Raw genomic sequence first — 20,640 nt, 5'->3', positions numbered from 1 at the left:
GTTTTTGGGCCTGGTAATTACATTTGAATTTCGGCACTTATTAATTCTTCCCCTCGCTGTTGCGTGTCAAAATTGTTGTGTAGTGTAGTTTCAGTGCTCTAAAATTGCATGATTTCTGCAACATACTGCAAAAATTATATAATCAGTATTTTCAGTGTCATGCAGTAAGAAAAACCCTTCAAAATATATAATTACACACATATTTGTAATTTTATAATTATGTCAATTGTTTTATTAATTACTGTTGCAAATGTTGAAAATAGAATCATTTGAAAATAGTATTATCTTACGCTATCTCACACTATATACTACCACCCACTGACAAGGTTTCTGTATTCATACAATAATCAATGCGATTTTGCCACATGGAAATATTCCACAAGTCTCTCATGGGTCACATAGCATACAATCCAAACAGCACAGTCCAGAATTTTCCACTGGTAAAAGTCTGAATCCTCCATGGAGTCCTCCTCACCCATGAAATCCCCTGCAGCTTGACACGTGTTGACATGCAGCACATGTCATCATGGGCGCCACACAAGAAAGCTCAATATGTACTTCCTTGTACTACCACATGAAGATATACTTCATTTGCCCTCTGTATCATCAGATGTGCTTGTTGTTTTAATCTTATTGTGACACATTGGTTTTGCATGGGTGGGATTAGATACCTGGTGAGCAATAGTGTAGAATTTTGCCCAAACTGTCCAAATCTGATACTTGCAGTGGAAGATGAATAATCTCAGGAGTTATTGGGCTGTATCAATGGTATCAGTATGGCTTATTGAAGGCAGAGGGTGCTTGTTATCCTTCTACTTTGGTAGATAAGTTTTCAACAAGCTGTAAGCAGACTGTTAAGTATTTGTTTAATAACATTTGCTTTTGCATCCACGGCTGACGCACGTGACACAATTCCCATGTTTCACTCACAAGTGACACAATTTAGAAATGCACCTTGGCATCAATAGATGGAAAAACCAAAGTGTGGAATTAGATAGCTTCAGATACAAAAGACCACCAATGGCCAATGGAAGTGACTCCGCTCATTTCCCTTCAATTCGGCACAGGAAAGGCAAACGGTCTACCTATCTGGAATCCATGCAGGAAATAGAGACAAGATAATAAGAATGCATGAAATTTCTACAATAATTCAGAGGGTTCAGTGCATGCTTTTGTTAGATTTATGAATGAAATATAACGAGACCCACCACACAGGTGCCCAGAGTCCAGAATCTGTCCTTGATCAAATTCACCAAACTCGTGTTACATCGCCTGCGCCACAACTTAGACCTCTTTCCAGCTAATCTAAAGTTTAGTCTACTTTCAGCCACTATAAAATACCCTTTGTTCGCTGGAACGTCCAACACAGCGGGGTCCGCCAATTTTCAAAAAAGGCTAAATGAAGCTTGTACCTCTATGAAAATAAAGATGAAATTCGCATTTTAACATTGTCACTATGTATACTACGTATAAAGAAAGCTTAGAAATATAAATATAAATAAAAACAACACATTCCCTTAAACAACACATTGTTCTCGTCACTTAAATGTTGTTAGTTACCTGAATGTTGTTAGTCACTTAGTAAATGTTGGATAGAGACTGAGATCAACCGGGGTCAAATTCCCTCTTTGGCATGCACAAACTTGGTCAATAAAGCTGATTCTGATTCTGATTCTTTAACATTTTAAATCTATTTCTGCGTGTCATGTATGCTTGGGGTTTGGTTACGCTTCACGTCTATCAGAGTAGATTGACAAAACAATGCTCCATAAAAGGTGATATATTCATGAAAGATAACTTTTGGTAATGATTTGGAAAGTGACTTAGCATGACTGACAAATCACAGCAGAGCCAACTTTTAATGATGTGCATTCTCCAACGTCTCTTAAAATTTGTCCTGTCCATTTTGCTTGATGTGCAACATTGTTGTATTTTGCACTTCATCTGTATTTTGTATTAGTCCAACACAGCACATACATGGTGAACAATGATGACTGTGATGCTTCCTGTAATAAAGAAGCAAAAATTGGGGGTAGAATCACGGATCCTCTAGTGAGCACTCATGAGAAGAAGAGTTTGTGGCTGGGGATGGAAGTCCTCATACATAAACCAGTTAAGACAGAATAACATGACTGTACACTGAACTTCCAGTGAACATAATCACAATAAACACATGACATTGCCATACAGTACATTGTCAAAACAAAAATATTTGCAGATGGATGATGTGGGATGAGATGCCATAGGCACACACTGTTTCAGAATGCACATACGTGCTCAGATTACAGCTGGAGTGAACATTGTCAAAACAGGATGCACAATCTTGCCATCACTTCAAATGACTTACCTGTACATACAGTTCACTTGAAAACTCAAATGTGAAGATATAATATCTGACTCTGTTTTTGTGCAACCTGGTGCAGTTATGGTAAAATCTGGTGTTTTGCGTCATTGTGGGTGTGATCAAAACTGACTTGATTCACCTCTTGATTCACAACGGCTCCTCTCATTCCCTTAAAATTGACATGTGAGAGGCGCAGTCATTGACATGGTGGAAGAAGAAGCTTATTTGTCAGCATAAAGTATGTTTACAAGGAACTGCAAGCAACATTCCAACTTGACAAAGTGTGAGGACTAGAGCGATCCATTAGTGCAGGTGCTTCAAAAGGCAGGATTCATACATTCAGGATTAAAAAAAAAAAAAAAAAAAATCAGTTTTAAGAGCCAGCATATGTACCAGGGCTTTGGGCACTGTAAAAAAAATAGTGATATTTACTTGAAACAAACTACTATAGACTTTTTTCAAATAAAAACACATCAAGTTTTTTCACTCAGAAATTATTAGTAAATTTTACAAGTAACATTTTTGATTATATTTGACGAAATTATGATCCATCCATTTTCTGTACCACTTATCCTCATGAGGGTTATTTATTTATTTATTTATTTATTTATTTATTTATTTATTTATTTATTTATTTATTAAATAGCATTTTGGTTTTCAGGTATTCAAATTTGACAGGTTTATAAATAATACTCTTCAAGGTGGTGTCAGATTTAGAAGACATTTATTTTCACTTACACAGGGACAATGAGCATGTGGTGCATTGCACACTCGCTTGTTATTCACACTTGACACCACACCAGTACATCCTTTATACTTCTTTTGCACATGCATTTTTAGATTTACATTTGTTTCTGTTAGGCAAAATTAGTTTCCAAAGAAATTGAGGCTTTGAAATTGGGAGCGCTCATGGTAATTATTATGGTGGGATGACAACTGACATGCATGTATACCTGTCTTTATGCGTGCGTGTGTGCGTGCGTGTGTGTGTGTGTGCCCACACGTGTGTCTATACAAGGCATGTGTTGACAGAGAGTGTTGAGTGATGTACAGTTGTCTTCTGTTTAATATAGACCTGAGGATTAATAGAATTATTAATGAAATCATTCTGGGAGGCGCTACAGATGCATCAGTACAAGGACTACCAGACTGAAAAGCAGTTTCCTCCCAAGAGACATCACCACACTGAACTCTGAGAGGAAACAACACCAGCTATAATACAATACCAATACACCTTTATACTTACACTGTCACTGCTGCTGTTAACACTACATGCAATAACTATTTATTATTTACTTCCTGTACATACCTCATTCAAGTTAATATAAATAGCCACATTGTATATACTGTAAAAAAGATTCTTTCTCTTCTATTATTTATACTTCCTTTATACTTCTTAATTTTTGTAATGTTTATTGTTGGGATTTCTTTTCTTCATTCTTATTGAACTGGAAAGGGAGAAGCTTTCCAATTTCGTTGTACAATTGAATTGTTGTTGAATTCTCTTCTCTTCTCTTCTCTTCTCTTCTCTTCTCTTCTCTTCTCTTCTCTTCTCTTCTCTTCTCTTCTCTTCTCTTCTCTTCTCTTCTCTTCTCTTCTCTTCTATTATTCAGGATATCTGGCATACATATAATGAAGTATGCCATTTCTCAACAATGTGCTTGTGTTTTCATGGTGTTTGGTATCAGTGAGTGAATAAGAGCGTGCATTATTAAAGTACAGTGTATGTGCATTTTCAACATCAACTGTAAAAACATTTTTATCTAAATTTTACTTGAGGTCCCTATAACTGAAAACATCAAATACTGATGATCAGGCGACATTGTAATATTTCTACTCAAAATGGATCTGAGTCACTATTCTGGAGCTTTTTTACCCAACAAAATTACTCCAGTTATTTTGAGACAAATCATAGAATGGGTTTTAAAACCTTGCAGAATAGTAAATGGTATCTTTTTTAATACACTGTAGTTAGTTGGAGCAAAGTTTTAATTTTAAGTGAATCAACAGGCTTCCTGCTAATGTTTTGAGAGCTTTAACCAGTGTTGGTGTCCAGTGTGGTCTTTCCCCTCCAAAAGTGAAATGGTTGGAGACAAAAGGCCTATTCAGATTTGTTTGGAGCTTGACAAATAAACAGGTCAGCAGCTTACGTAAGTGTTTCCATATGGTGCTAACAAGATCAAACGCTATGATTTGAGCCTGCATTTATTTAATGCCGGCAGCCTTGCTATGGAGAGAGCCATTCCTTTGGATTTTTATGAGATGCAACTAGCCAAACCCAGGTATTCACCTCTGATTATGCAGTAGCAGAGCTAAGCTGCACACCACCGAATGGGATCAAATCCAACAGTTGAAAAGAAGAAATAAACTATCAACCACAATCATAAAAAATATTGCCAAATGAATACACTACCTCAAAACAAAGCATTATTATGGTATGATGAAGTCAACATCATTTTTTGGGATTTTAATGGGAATTGGTTGTCCTCAGGATCGGTCCCAGAGCACCAGCTCAGCTATACTCTTCCTTATCACCATGTAGGACCTCTCCAATAGAGAAGGGAGAGGAGAAGCGGCAGTAAAATAGGCCAAAATGCAGACGACGTCATGTTTTGAGGCAGGGCAAGAGAATAGTTGTGACATGGTTTAACCAAATGCGGGAGTGTGAAATAAGTCTTGGGGATTAATGAAAGCCAAAAATGTGATAACATGTGATGTTGCGGCTTGTGTGCAATATTGTAAGATCTTGTTGAGCTGACACACTCTTCTCATTAATACATTTTGGCCAGGCATTGTTGATCACAAAAATAATCTTTGCATATTGGAAATTATTCTGGTAGCAAGGGAAAATATTTTCATGAGAAACAATGTCTAAGATTCCAACAGTTGGCCTACAACAAGCTGGGAGAGTAAAAATAAAGAAAAAAAAGAATGGAAAATAATGCCCTAATGTTTCCAGCAGACTGATGTGGAGAGAAGAAGGGGAGTTTTGGGGAGGTGGAGGAAAGGAGCGTAGGTGTAGGAGGGGATGGAGAAGTGCAGCATTCCTGTCTGAACACACCAAATGGGACCAGAAAGGAGGAAAGAAACTAATCTCAAATCCAGATGCTTTGAGGACCAACAGAGGGTCAAACTAATCCAAACACACTCACAGAGCTCCATCCCTTCTTGTGTTCTCTGAGATTTTTCTCAGACTGCAACAAGTCAGCAGAGCGGACTAACTCATCAACTGTATACTTTTAAGCTTGCTTGCGTCTTGTGAAACTTTCAAAGACGCAGTCAAAGCTCCAGGACTTTGGTGCGGGTCTTCATTTTAAATAGTCTGTGCTGTCCAGTGGAGGAATTTACAGGTGAGTGTGTATTCAACCTGATTTAATTCATAGATATAACTTTATAATGCAATCATAGGAAACTTTGAATTGTCACTTGTTTTCCATATGAGAAAAAATGCTAAATTGGTTCTGAAGAGGATTTAGAAGCACAATTTTGTGTACCTCTTTTATAATAATTTGTTTGTGATGGAATATCTGAATTTACATTCTCGTAAAGGTGATTCTTGCTCAGACAGGTTAATGAGGACTTATGAGATCATTTCAACATAAGCTGTAAACTAGCATTGTCATGTTTGTAATCACAGCGTGCCGGCCTCACCTTAAATCTTCAGGCAACTTAATTTTTTTTGTATAAATATTTGATCAGACGCCATCCTCAGATGCATTCATGACATATCTGGACTGCGACCAGGAATTTCAAGCGTGGGCTTCCCTATTTTTGACTCTCCTGGGATTCCTCATGGTCACCCTCAGCTCCCTGGAAGCATAAAACTGGTTCACAAATGAGCTCAGCTCAGACTCTACAGTCAGCTGCACCATGTGTGGCCCTGTTAACAGCTACCAGGAAGTACCAGGCTGAAGTGGGTGCACTGAACAGGAATGTAAATGCGTCAGTATCAATAATCATCAAGATGGGGGTCATTTCGAAAGCATTTCAATATATTCCATTCCTAAAGATCTTACGTAATTCCAACAGATATCTAAGATTTTGTTCCATCTACAATACGCCTGTGAGCAATAACAATCAGGTGAGAAAGTTAAATTCAAATGAATCCATGCTAATTGTCAATGCTCAACCAGTCATGTCCCATGTAAACACATGTACGTTGTGTTTACTGTTACAAAGGAAAGAAGGTTTTTGAAATATTGATTTCTGAAAATCTCACAGTCGAGTTGCGCAAGAATCTTCTCACCTGTTATTTTGCGTATCCTTTTACCTTTTATTTCAACATGACCATCATATCTGATCACATTTTGTTCTGTCCAAACTGGCAACCTGTATCCTACACTCTGTTTTTACTGTCTTCTGTGACTTCCGTCCTCTCCCACTGTCTCCAATCTGGTGAAGTCATTAGTAAGAAAGACCATGTAAAAATGTAGCTTTGACCTCGTAAGACAATTCCAGACCACTTTATAGCGGAGACAAGTTGGATTTTTTATCTCTCTTTAAAGTTACAGTAGTATCAAAATTTGAGGTGAGGTTGAAGACGGTGAAGTTTCGCCTTGTCAAATACGGAGTAAGCAGAAGCAATTTTTGTTGTAATTGCTGGCATTAAAAACTTGAAATCTAAATCTACATGAACCAGAGTATTCCAAATATTATGCATCTTTGGGAAAAATATTGCACATCTATCACATCTGGCTGCCATATTATGACTCGTTAATAATACATGTTTGCATTTGTGTACAGAACTGTTATTAAGAAAATTGTTAATCATTACCCATTTTTTTTGCAGATGCATTAATGGCGTGAGCATCCTCAAAGATTCAGTTATGGCGTTGTGGTGGTGCATAAAGATCTTCTGCAGGTTGGCTGCAGTGTGCTTTCCCCTTCTCTCATCACTACTATGCCTCATGGTAAATAGCTTAATTACATAAACTGTTTCAATAAAGTTCAACTTGCTTGATGTTCAATTAAAATTAACAAATTTTGAAATTTTCATAAATACATGTCCTTTTACATTGACAAGTTCATTTCATGCTTGTTCTATGATTTAACTTTTGGTGTATTGATGGACAATGCAAGGTGTCATGTCTCCCCTATTGCAGACCTCCCATGCACATGCTGAACCCTCCTGTCCTCAGAGTTGTAGCTGTCCAAGCGTTAAAGACGTTCACTGTACATTCAGACATCTCACAGCTGTACCCAAAACATTTCCTAAGGACACAGAGAGACTCAACCTAGGGTAAGACTTGGACATATTAAAAACTTTCTCTTTCGGAAAATCTAAACAGGGCAACTGAAATACTTTGGAATCTGTAGTGGGTTATATTAAAGAAACTATCATTACAGTTATGACTATTTTAAATTGTGTATGTACTTGTCTCAACATGTGAGACCATAAAACATGACAATTTCTCTATTCTTATTAAAGTTCATAGCATTTTTAAACCCTCATTATATTTGACATATAATCAGGAAGATAATCAAACCACAACTCACTGTGTATTTAATATGTCAACTTTTGTTTGAAAGCCAGGAGCTAAAGGTTTAGCACCAGCATGTGCCTCCAAACTGACTCTGAAGTAGGGAAAGCTCCTAATCACTTCCATGTGGGTCTTTGCGTAGTGGATGAAGGTTTCAGCACAGTGGTCTCATGCAGTAGACAAATAACACTGTTTCCAAGTTTCAGCACAATGGTCTCATACAGTAGATAAATAACCCTGTAATTAGAAGCCATACAAATATAAAAGACCAAAACCTCTATCAAACATCGAACGTTGACTAAAAACAATTACCATGGAAAACGACAAGGCTATAAATCCTGTCATGCATCATGTTTTTGTTGGTATAAACATCTGTTAGTATACTTCTCTCTGGTCGATGCAGAGTAATATCGTTCATAAAGTGGCCAAGAGCTAAAAAGAGAAAACAACCTCCCTCTTGGAGATATCAATCCAGGCACACTCATGGTATATGAGTGATTCAAATGATCAGGATCATTATCCAGCTTCTGCAGATCTTGATGATTGTCTCATCATTCTAAATAGAGGTGTTGCACCAGGGAGGCATAGAAAATATGCACCGGACCCTGAGGACCGGAATCAGTGTCCATGGGGTGTAAATTGTTAGCTTTAGCTTCCGAAAAAATTTTTTCCTTAAGGTCTTCATAACTTGTGGAGACTATAGTGATGAACTGAGCTCCTTGGGTAGAGAATAAAATAACTCCCAAGGACCAGTTAATATGGGGGTGATGTAAATTCCGCCAAGGGTGCCTTAAAATTAGATTGCAATTCATGGTGTTAAAAATAGTTCACTCAGAAATAATGATGTTGGGAGTGACTTCTGTCTACTGCATTAACTTTATTTTCTGGATTCACTGAAACATTTCTAAAGTAAAGTTGCCTTATGACGATAGACCTTATAAAATTATAATTAGAATCAGAATCATTAATATGGAAAGTACAATCAGAAAAAGCCTATCTTTGTCTAAAACATGGGCAGGATTTTCCATACTCAAGTTCTGACATGCCACCACTTACACTCTGCGGACAGAACTCGTCATGACCAATAACCAACAGTGTAGTTACTCTATGGCCTCGCTGTCTGCAGAAGAAGCATGACATTCCTCTGGAGGAGATGTCAGTTCAGCACAGTTGCATAGGCTCCTCAGCAGTAGCAGCAACAGGTGGCAGCAGCTGCTCCGACATTGGTTGGTACACAATGGGGAATTGCTGTCCATCTAGTGACCCGCTCTCCCTCTCCTTCCATCCCCCCTCCCCTCTCTCTCAACAGCTAGGGTTTAGTAAAATGGAAGGCAGTCAGTAATGGCAAAAGTGTCAAAATAATGATGGAAAAACTAATGACGAGAGAATGAGACAAGGTTTATTACCCGATGTAATCGTGAAGGAACAGGTGTGCGGAGGCACAATGGAGGCAGGTCAGCAGAAGAAAGAGGGGAGGGCACGACACGCACATGGGCAAGGCAAGTTCATTTGTAGAGCACGGTTCGTACATAAGTTCTTTACAGCTTCGTAAAATTACAAGAGGGCAAATGGTCAATCCATGAAAAATCCTTTATCACTTCATTTAATAGCAATGAGTGAAAATAAAACATCAATTTTAACACTGTTTGCGTTAAGTCCTGTCTGCAAGAGATAACTCTTTGAGGTTTTCAGAAGCCGAGATGGTTCTGATCTAATCTGACAGGGAGAATAAACTGGCCCATGTTCACCTGCCAACAGTGACACATACGATATATGTGTCATATGTAAAGTTGTGGTAGCTGTAAAGCTGCATATTAATTGGCCTGAAATCATACAGACTGAACAACAGAGGACTCAGGATAGATCCCTGGGTAACAACACAAGTCATGGGCAATTGGTTTGAGTTGGTTACAGTTTGACATTTATATATATATTGACATATTATTTTTAGATGGGAGAAAGTCAGTAGGTTGTTGCGCTACAACTTTGCCTTAAGTATGGCAGGTTTAAGATGAGATGGAATTGGAGTACTATGGCATTGAAAACTGCTCTTCTATTTTAAGGCCTTTGAAATGTTTCATTCTCAAGTGGCATATTGATGAGATAGAAATGTGGTGCATAACTCATCGAGGCAGCATGTCAGTTGATTCACACTGCAATTGACTCAAACTGTACTTTTACTGAAGGAGTCATGTAAGGAGATAACACACTTGCAACAAATATAAAGAGACCGGTGCAATATGGAGAGGCCCTAAGTTTCTCATGGAAGCACTGCTGAGGTTCCCCCTGGTTGAGTTAATCATTTACTAGTGAATGACTCGTGTTAAATAAGTATTTCATGGTAATTGTATGTCATTGATTTGTGCTGTGTGCGTGTTTACGTGGTGCAGAGTACAATCCCACAGGAATCATGAGAGCACATCAGCAGACCAGACATTTGGAGGGAGACCAGACCTTCGGGGAACTGACATAATGGAGTTTTCAAAACACCAGACCACCCACTTATTCATAGTTCAAACGCACAGCTTTGGTATACATTCATACGAGGCATATTCTTTGGGTTGTATTTACATTTTTGGACTGTTTTGTTTACTTTATTATAGTTGGACTTTGTTATGGAAATACATCAATAAATAAATTCAGCTCTTAATATTTATCCTCCCACTGAATAATGCTGAGGATCTTATAGAGAGCAGCCCTAATAATAACAACATAGGAGCAGATACGTTATTTTTCAGTGTGTCAGCACTTAACTGTGAATTTGGCCCAGAAACTACATGGGTTATCCTATTTACTCTACTCTTTCGGTACTTTTCGTCATTAATAACGTTGATAAAAGTGTCAAACCTCTGTTTGCTCGGAGCATATCTCTGTGAGAACAACAGAGATACAGTATGTACCTGCAAGAAATGTGAATTGTAGACGTCTGCGGGAGGCAGTGTTGCTGTCTCCACTGAACGGGAGCAACCCATCTCCTTTTTCCCGTTTAAAAATTGGCAATTGCATAGAAGTGAACTTACTGGACAGTATAATTTCTTCTTAGTACACTCAAAGTTGCTCTTCTTTGATTTGGGGGTGTTGTTCTGTGTTGCATTCAGCATGACTCTTGGAAAGATATACTTATTTTAATGTGCTGAAAGTTGCAGAATACACAGGTTTTTCGATAGCTCTTTGTATTTGAATTGTTGGTATGATTATGAGCCAAAGCTTTATTCACACGTGCTCCTGCTGCTTTACAGCATGTTACCGTCATTACCATGAGGCAGAACAGGCCATAGAAATGGTTTTCACTCACTATTTGTAGTGGCGAATATCTATGGTGGAAAAGTGGATGGCCATATGTGGCCCACACTCGGAGTGCCCCTTCTATCCTACCAAAAGGTAAACATTTTGCTCTCTTGCTTACAGATATAATAGCTTGACTGAGGTGGAGGCATCAGACTTCAGGATTCTGCGGCAACTGGAAATGCTCTTGATGCATGGTAACGACATAAGCGTAGTCCACCCAGGAGCATTTTATAGCTTGCGATCACTACAGGTACTGTATATGTGAGTGTGTTATACCATTACTCTTGCTATTAGAAACCATCCATAGTACCGTATTTTCCGCACTATAAGGCGCACCGGATTATAAGGCACATAGAATAAATAACTCAACGTTGCTCAAACGTTAATGCAATCATAATATAGTAACACTCGAAATAGTGAAAACAATAACAATATATCAATAACTCAATGTTGCTCAAACGTTAATATCACACAACACACAAAATAAACACGTAAAGCTTACTTTAATAAATTAGTCCTCATCCACGAATCCATATTGGTCCATATATAAGGCGCACCGGATTATAAGGCGCACTGTCGGCTTTTGAGAAAATTGGAGGTCTTTAGGTGTGCCTTATAGGGCGGAAAACACAGTAATTGATAATAACGTTAAGGAATAATATATATAAAGGTACACCTAGATCTCGATTTTACTCGCTTCGACACACATGCACGCGCACACACACGCACATGCACGCACACACGCGCACACACACACACGCACACACACACACACACACACAAGCAAAGTTTATCCAGAGATTAAATTGCAATAAGACCGTCTGAATGCAAACAATACTATGTGGGTTGGCTGAACCATTTTGTGAACTTTGTTTAATGGGCCACTTTTTGAGTAACATGAATTTTGTATTTTTTCAGATACTGAAACTGAGTTATAACAAGCTAACAATAGTGAAACCTGGACTGTTCGAGGGTCTGGTGGGTCTGGTTCGCCTGCACCTAGACCACAACCTCATCAGCTTTATCGAGCCATATTCTTTTACGGGTTTAACTTCACTCAAACTACTACAACTGGAAGGGAATCTTCTCAAAGAGATCCATCCTCATACTTTCATTACAGTGTCACTTCTAGGGAACTTTTGGACCTCTGGCCTCAAGTAAGTAAACAAAAACAGACAATACCTGTGCCTGCCGTTTTGTTTTTGTAGGTACAATGTCAAAATGAATGAAAATAAAGTAAAGTGATAATGTCTCTTTATTGGTATTAAGTAATCCCTATAGTTCATGTCAAGCAATTACAAAATGTATTTTGTTAGCACACAAATATTTCAAACAAGGAAACTTGTGCCCTAAACACCTTATCAGGCTTGTTTTTACCCTACCCATCCCAGTTTGCGGCCACTTTGCATTTCCATGGCCTTTAAAGTTCTTGACTGTTTTCATTTATTTTTGTCTCAGGCATTTACACCTTTCAGATAATATGTTGGAACAGCTCCCTGCGACTGTACTGTACACATCGCCTAGACTGGAAATTCTCTCTCTTCATGGTAACCCCTGGACCTGTGATTGTCAACTTCACTGGTTGATACAGTGGAGCGCTACACATGAAGGTATCGTATAAAAAGATATTCACAACTCTCATTGGACTTTGGACTGAAATAGCTCAGCCTGCAAGTTTTTGTATTTCAACACAAAACATTATAGGAAACTATAAAGTTATTTTGATGAGCTTGTTTACGCTTACGTACACTAATCACAAATCGACTGAATTAAACTGAACCAAACTTGAGTAAATATTCGATTTCCCACTGATTTTTAACTATATTACTGAATATGGAGCAGAAATATGTCAGCAACCACTAACAGCAAAAATGTTTTTTAAAACAAACAAAAATAATCAGTTTTTCACACATGAATGAGTAGATTAAAATGTTAGTTGCACAACATTTTAGGGGGAAAATGACACTATTAGTCTGGAGTTCTGTTTACCGAAAGTACCAAATTCACAAAATCAAAGCTTGATCAAGGTTGCAAGCGCGACAATGCAAAAATATTGGAACCCAACAACCTGGAAAGTACAACCCACATAAGTTATTTCATCCCTCACCTTTGTTTTGAAACCAATTTAATTATTGCTCATAATTGTTGTTGGATTAATGGATGGATGGATGGATGGATGGATGGATGGATGGATGGATGGATGGATGGATGGATGGATGGATGGATGGATGGATGGATGGATGGATGGATGGATGGATGGATGGATGGATGGATGGGCAGGTGGTCGGATAGACACGTGAATGGATGTATTAGAAATATCTGGACTCTGCAAAAATGACTATGTTCATTTTGATAGCCAGATAGACGTTAATTGAACTCACCTTTTCTTGTTTCCAGGAGTAATAAAGTGTAAAAAGGACCGTGAGACAAGCACAACAGAGGTTTGTCCTCAGTGTTCCTCTCCCCAATCCCTGAACGGCACCATATTGCTTGGATTAAGTGAAGATCAACTTGCCTGTGAAAGACCAGCTCTTCGCTCTTCCCTCAAACTGTGGGACAACCCTGTGTGGGCTGAATCTGACACAGAGCCCGACCTCCCATATACCCGAGACTTTGAAAAGCCCTTAGGCCACCTAAGTTTTGTTCTCTCAGATATTCATGGAAATAATGCTCATGTGGACTGTGATATGCGCCACCCAGGAGACAGTTCTCATATAAATTGGACAGTGAATCCACGATCAGTTCAAGGGCTAACTGTCAATGTATCATTAGCAACCATCCTAGAGTGTGAGATTGATCGGGAAAAACTGCAAAATCTTTGGCAACTGGTTGCGTATTACTATGAAAGTCCTGCTATCTTGGAACGAGGACAAGAAAGAGCTAACACTAGCAGAAAAACGTATCAATATGCCCAAGTTGCAAATGAAAATTCTCCATATTTCACAGACTTAAAAGGATATTTGGTGGCAGAACCAGCATGGCTGCTGCAACACAGAGTCACATTAAAGCTTAATAGACAACAAACAACAACCAAGAAATTGGTTATGGATTTTACAACCATAATCACCCAAAAAATCAGCAGCCACAGAGGGCAGCAGGATGCCACTGACCTTTCTTCCTCTTGGGCAATGATTCACCGTGGTACTGCATGGCGGGTCAATTCTGTTCTTGAAGGGTCAAAGGTTAACTTAAAATGTAGTGTTGTCACTTCAGGACAGGAAGTAAAAATCGAGTGGATGCTTCCAGATTTGTCCATTGTGGAGGGTGTGTCTGAAAAACTCAAAATTGATGACAAAGCGGATCTTGTGATCATGAATACATCACAATCTGACTCTGGTCTCTATCACTGTATGATCAGAACAAAAGCAGGGGTGGATTTAGTGTCTTTGAGGCTTACTGTTAAAGAACGATCACCAAGCCCCACTGCTTTCAATGGACAGAAAATTACTGTTGGAAAGGGAGGTTCGATCTCACTCCCATGTGAGGTGACATCAGCACAGCCCAGTCAAACTGTTTGGTACATGCCCACAAACAAAGTACTTCTTCCCACACAAAAGACAAGAAAAGCAGCAGTCATGGAAAATGGTACTTTGGTGGTGAGGAAGTTGAACGAAGACGATTCAGGGGAATACAGTTGTTTGGCCTCAAATCTCTATGGAGTTGACATGCTGTCACACGTGGTCGAAGTGACAGGGGAAAAGGTCTCTGAAAATTCTGAAGTACAGACAGAAACAGAGCAGCAAATCTTAGACGCTGAAACAGAAGAGGGTTCGGCGGGAGATTACCAAGAAATTACTCGCCCTTTTGCGACACAGGTTTCTACGGTCGGAACCCAGCGAAGGAATCCAAACAAAATCCCAAAGAAAGATTTTAAACGAAAACCCACCATTGTTGCGAAGACATTGGATCCAAATTACTGGGCACAAGTTCTGGCTCAAGCCAATGCCAAATTACCCATTGCACAGGCCTCAGAATTGGCGTTACCATATTCTACCACTGTGATTGCCCCAGCCAGTTTTCCCAACCCTGCAGCAACTATTTCTTCCTACACAACTGCGAACAATGAACCAATTACAACTATTTCTGCGTATGGGATAGAGTCACCAGCAAAAGATAAACAACCCAAAACTTCACAGACTCCATTTGACAGAAGTACAGTGTCATCCCTTAACCATGTTAGTAGAATTACAGAAAAAAACAATGGAGAAACTTCAGTCATCAGAACCCAAGTTGAAAAAACAGAAAATCGGCAACAAGGTTTAGGTAACAGGAAATTTGTTCCTGGTCGCTCAAACCGAAGAAGGCCCCCTTTTAGACGAAGAAAACCACCTATGAGAAGAATTCATCCTGACCCCAAATCATCTTTTCATTCATCTACTATGCTCAAATCTACTTTTACCCCTCCAACGACCACAATTATTACTACCACCACCTCTAGTTGGACAATACCCGAAGAAACTATTGTTACCAGTTACTATCAGACAGAGAAAGTTAGCGGTAATGAGCATAGTGGAAGCACGCACAAAAGAAAAGAATCCAACTCTGAAAGTCATCATACAGTTCTGGATCATGAAAGTGGCTATTCAGCTTCTCAATTAGTAAAAGACATAGAATCCAACTCAGAGAATTTGTCAGAAACACATATTTTACCTCATCCAAAAACAACTATTCCTCCAAAGATAGAAGCCATTTCTCTTCACAATGAAATGACTGATGTGAAAATAGAGCAAGTGAATGCAATTAAAAATATATCAGCAGGGAGGGATGTGGAAATTATGAAAGGAAAAAGTGAGATGGAGAGAGGGTTAAAAACAATAATTAGAGAACAAGAAAGCCAAACAATAAACACAGAGCTTCAGATGGTGAGGCAATCATCTAAGAACGAGTTGGTCACAAAGAGTTACGATACGTGGCATAACATACTTTCAACATCCCAGACACCAAAGCCAACCATTCAACCATCCATCGAACAAAATACACAAACCCAAGTCTCTTCAATCAAAGAGACCTTCAAAACTTTTCATTTCAACAGAGAAAATACCAAAGATGACACTGAAGAGGTGGATAAAGCAGGAGCAAAGCCTGAAAAGCCTTACGTTCCCACCGTTCCAATTCACCCCTGGTTACACTGGCACAACCAAAGAAAAGAGCAACCAAACTCTGCTGAGGTGCCACAAATACATCAAGACAGAAATCCAGGGAAGCTGGGAGATATCAGTAGGCCACCACTGCCACCCCGCATTCCACCAACTTCCTACTGGCCTTCAAACCATCACTACCCTATCTATCCTCGTTGGCAGAAGCCAGAATCTTTTCCACCTCCCAAACAAGGTAGGTAAACATGCTTGTGATTGATCATACAGTAAATAGTTTCATGTAAGTCATGCCAATTTAACTGGATCATACATATTGTGCTGGATTGGTGGTATGTGTCTAGGCCACAAGTTTTCTCTCTCTTCCAGGTGCTGTGCCCGCACATGAAACCAGGCTTTTCCCACGTGGAAGGGCTCAAAGCCCAGTTAGCACCAACAAACCAGAGATCACAGCTAAAACAGTGGAACCCACAAGCAACATTATCAAGCCAACAATGATTCATTCTTCCCAACAAAATAATCCTTTTGATGTCAGGACTCAAGTCAGAGATCAACTGTTACTATCAAAGCTGAGAAACAGATACAGACAGGTAGGCTACAAGTGTGGTGGTTAGCGGGTGTGAAAATGATTGCTTAGTCCCATGCATAAAGTAATTAGCATACATATTACATCACGTCTCATTATCATCATCATCCTCACTATTGCTGCAACAACAAATACAATGGTAAACTTTGGCACAGTGGTCACAATGAAGCATCAATTCCAGGTTTTTACTAATTGTTCTGTCCATGTACATTTTTTCAGGCATATATTGATCGTCTTTCTCAGCTAGGAAAATTAGTGACACTCAAACCGCTCATAAACCACAACAATCCTCAGAACCACATTCAACCCAGTGCGATACCCCTCACCAGACCTTCCCACCTCAGACCAGTGCCGACACGCTCCTCTGCCCAACTAACTACAAACCTAGCCAAATCAACAGCATCTTCCGCCTCTGGTTTAAATCTGACCCCACACTCTTCCCATCCTACCGCTTCAGGATTGCAACATGGGGATCAGTGGCATGTTCGAGGTATGCATCTAAATTTTCTTCATTATATTGAACAATGTATCAAGTATTTTAATTGAAGTGATGCTGTTAGGAGCTGGTGCTGGTGGGGCCAAATCCCGTATCACTACGGTGAACAAAGCCAGTGTGTCAGTCCTGGCAGAGGGTGACGCTGTCCTACATTGTAAAGCAACAGGGAATCCCGAGCCAAGCATCACATGGACAAAAGTATCCACAGGTAGAATTAGAAAATGATAAAGAAATGAGTACAGCAGCATAATTTGAAGTAATTTGCAATCTTCTAAATTTGAGAATGTTGACTTGTGCATTTGGAAGCAACATTTTTTGCAACTTCAAATTAACATAAACATTGGGGTCTTCTCCTTGTGGTCCACTCATTGATTTCCTTCTTTTATTTGTTTTCTCTCCGCAGGTGCCACCATTCCAGCCAACACCAAGCATGGTTCTCGGTTTGAAGTCTTCCAAGATGGAACTTTTGTAATTAAAACAGTCCAGCTACAGGATAGAGGCCAGTATCTCTGCACTGCCCAGAATAAGTTTGGATCAGATCGCATGGTTATTACCTTAGCAGTTCAAACTGAGGCCCCCAAGATCCAACCTCCCAGGTCGACAGAGATACCAAACTATTTAGGGAAAACTGTGACACTTGACTGCCTTGCTTCTGGAAAACCCCCAGCTCAAATTTCCTGGATTCTACCGGATGGAACATTTGTTCGAGAAATTGGGACCATTCATACTCCTATCTCTCATATGTCTCTACTTGAGAATGGGACATTGCAAATACAGTCAACCAATTTCTCCAGTAAAGGAGACTATAAATGCATTGCAAGTAATGCAGCTGGTGCGGATACGATCACTTATCATCTTCATGTTGCAGCTTTGCCTCCAAGCATCAGTGAAGCTGCAAGTGACACTGTGATCATTCCAACAGGTATTGCATGCAAAATAAATGCCAATCATGTCCTACCACTTGTAGCTTGATGAGTAGAAAATATTCTCAATGCAATTTATCATCTAATTACATCTGCCCAGGGAGGAATGTATATGTTCATTGCTCCACGAAGGGAGAACCTTTGCCCACTTTGAAGTGGACACTGCCATCAGGGATCCATGTCAAGCCATCACAGTTTTTGGGACATAAGCTCTTTGTCTTTCCCAATGGGACACTGTATTTCAAGAATGTCTCACCATCTGATGCAGGGAGGTATGGGGTGGATGTATTTGTCATACTGTACAAATTATGTCAAGACAATTATATATTCATCATGTTATTGTCCATTTTGCCCTCCACACAGGTACGAGTGTTTGGCCACAAACACGGTGGGCATTGCAAAAAGAACCGTCCGTCTTGAAGTGCGGGCAGATTCCTCCTCACATATCCGTTATCCTCCTCTTCCTTTCCCTCCTACTCATCATCATGCAGTGCCATCTCGCCAGCATTCAGTTTCTGCTATGTATGGTTCTGCTGTCTACTTACACTGTCCAGAATCAATTGGCTCCCCAAGGGGGACCTTCTGGCAGCTGCCCTCTAAAACTATCATGGAGCATCACTACAGGTTACAAAAATACCCAGTGGGAAACCTGATGAATTAATACAAGAGCGTTCAAATTATAACATTTTTAAATGCTATTAGACTTGAGTAAATCTTTTAATCTTTGGGTAATTTCTTCTTTCCATCTGCCTCCAGTCCAGAGAGACCTATTAAAGCTTTCCGAAATGGGACTCTGAGGATACTTCAGCTAACAGAGCTGGATGGTGGAAATTATCTGTGCTTCTTTCAGCGACCAAATGGAGAGGACATGGAGGTTTTTCGGGTATGATTAGGACAGAGATTATATCTAAAACTGTGTATATTTGTTGGTAATTACCTGTATTTTTCCTATATCCGCTCAACAATTAAACATGTATCAGCGGCAGTAGACAACATGAAGAAAAAATGTAGATCTCATCACTCTTTCATTCATTACATATGTATGTATAGGTGGATGTCTTGATGACCCCGCCTAGAATCGAACATGTGAGAACAACACAACCGAGAGTAAACTTTGGAGAAAAAGTCCAGGTACTATCTAGATGGAACAGGTTGTGGTACTGTGGTTAAGGAGCATCAAGGGAAAATAACGAATGGATATTCAAATATGTGTGTTGTGTCGCTCTTAGGTTGATTGTGTTGCAACTGGCCTCCCAGATCCAGAAGTCTCCTGGAGTCTACCAGATGGAACGCTAATCAACAATGCCCTTCAGTCTGATGACAGTGGCGATAACAACCATCGCTATGTCATTTTTGGCAATGGAACATTACTTCTTCAGCAGATGGACAAAAAAGATGAGGGTGACTACACTTGCTTTGCCAAGAATAAACTAGGTAAAGATGAGAGAAAAGTTAGTGTCAAGGTTGGCCCGAATCCCCCAAGAATTAGTTTCAAATTTCAATCTTTGGTCACAGTGAAGTATGGCGCAGTAGCTCAACTAAATTGTCAAGCTACTGGTGAACCTACACCACAAATCTTTTGGATCTCACCGCAAAATGATGCGATTCCAATGTCATCAGACAAATTTGAGGTAATGGAAAATGGCATGTTAATAGTTAAAAAAGTAACACTAGCCGATGAAGGGAAATATGCCTGTGTGGCACGAAATTCTGCTGGTGATGACATAAAAAATGTGATTCTTGAGGTTGAATCCAGGGAACCTTTTATCAATAGCAACAAAGGCAGGAGTGCCAAAAAGGTGGTAGGCATTTCTTACCAAACTGTATTATTAGATTGCAAGGTTGAAGGGAAACCTGAGCCAAGGGTTTGGTGGGTTACTCCTTACGGCCAATCGCTACAACTTTCCTATCTCAGTGGTCGCTTTCAAGTCCATCAAAATGGTAGTTTGGAAGTGAGAGGAGTGAGAAAAACAGATGAAGGACAATACTTGTGTCTGGCCAAAAACCATCTAGGTGAAGCATCCCTATCAGTTGAATTGGACGTGGCATCAATAGCCGAGAAACCAAGTTTTGCTGTTCCTAATATTGAACTCCTATCAATTAAACATGATGGTGGAGAATTGCAGCTGCAGTGCACTGCCCGTGGAAAACCAAGCCCAGAGTATGTATGGTTGCTACCTAATGGGACGATGCTTATGCCTGGTGTTAGACTACAACGCTTTGCCCATCATCATAATAACGGGACTTTGTGGATCTCTCAACTGGCTGCGAGTGATAAGGGAGTTTACAGGTGTATAGCAAAGAATGCGGCTGGTCAAGCAGAGAAACGTTATGCACTGGAAGCAGGAAGAAAGCCAGTGATCAGAGGGTCAACAGGTAGGCACAGCATATTTTTCATTTTTTATTCATTATCTTTGGGTCGGATCTTCT

General features: G+C 39.6%; 1 protein-coding gene across 1 annotated transcript in view; it reads left to right on the top strand.

Annotated features, from left to right (window-relative positions):
• Nucleotides 1–5,462: 5,462 nt before the first annotated feature.
• si:ch211-159i8.4 (matrix-remodeling-associated protein 5) overlaps nt 5,463–20,640 on the top strand; it is a 16,520-nt gene continuing 1,342 nt past the window's right edge. Inside the window, exons 1-16 of the mRNA XM_049758527.2 lie at nt 5,463–5,694; nt 7,134–7,254; nt 7,447–7,583; nt 11,233–11,362; nt 12,031–12,269; nt 12,571–12,722; nt 13,510–16,443; nt 16,575–16,795; nt 17,011–17,281; nt 17,352–17,495; nt 17,691–18,209; nt 18,311–18,482; nt 18,574–18,834; nt 18,967–19,093; nt 19,261–19,341; nt 19,440–20,586. Of these exons, the coding sequence (XP_049614484.1) occupies nt 7,171–7,254; nt 7,447–7,583; nt 11,233–11,362; nt 12,031–12,269; nt 12,571–12,722; nt 13,510–16,443; nt 16,575–16,795; nt 17,011–17,281; nt 17,352–17,495; nt 17,691–18,209; nt 18,311–18,482; nt 18,574–18,834; nt 18,967–19,093; nt 19,261–19,341; nt 19,440–20,586 (6,619 nt within the window). The 5' untranslated portion in view covers nt 5,463–5,694; nt 7,134–7,170. The remainder of the gene's footprint in view (nt 5,695–7,133; nt 7,255–7,446; nt 7,584–11,232; nt 11,363–12,030; nt 12,270–12,570; nt 12,723–13,509; nt 16,444–16,574; nt 16,796–17,010; nt 17,282–17,351; nt 17,496–17,690; nt 18,210–18,310; nt 18,483–18,573; nt 18,835–18,966; nt 19,094–19,260; nt 19,342–19,439; nt 20,587–20,640) is intronic.

Source organism: Syngnathus scovelli, chromosome 1, assembly GCF_024217435.2.
Source record: "Syngnathus scovelli strain Florida chromosome 1, RoL_Ssco_1.2, whole genome shotgun sequence".
NCBI classification, from domain to species: Eukaryota; Metazoa; Chordata; class Actinopteri; order Syngnathiformes; family Syngnathidae; genus Syngnathus; species Syngnathus scovelli.
Note: the sequence above shows the minus strand (reverse complement) of the source record. Positions and strands in the feature narration are given on the sequence as shown.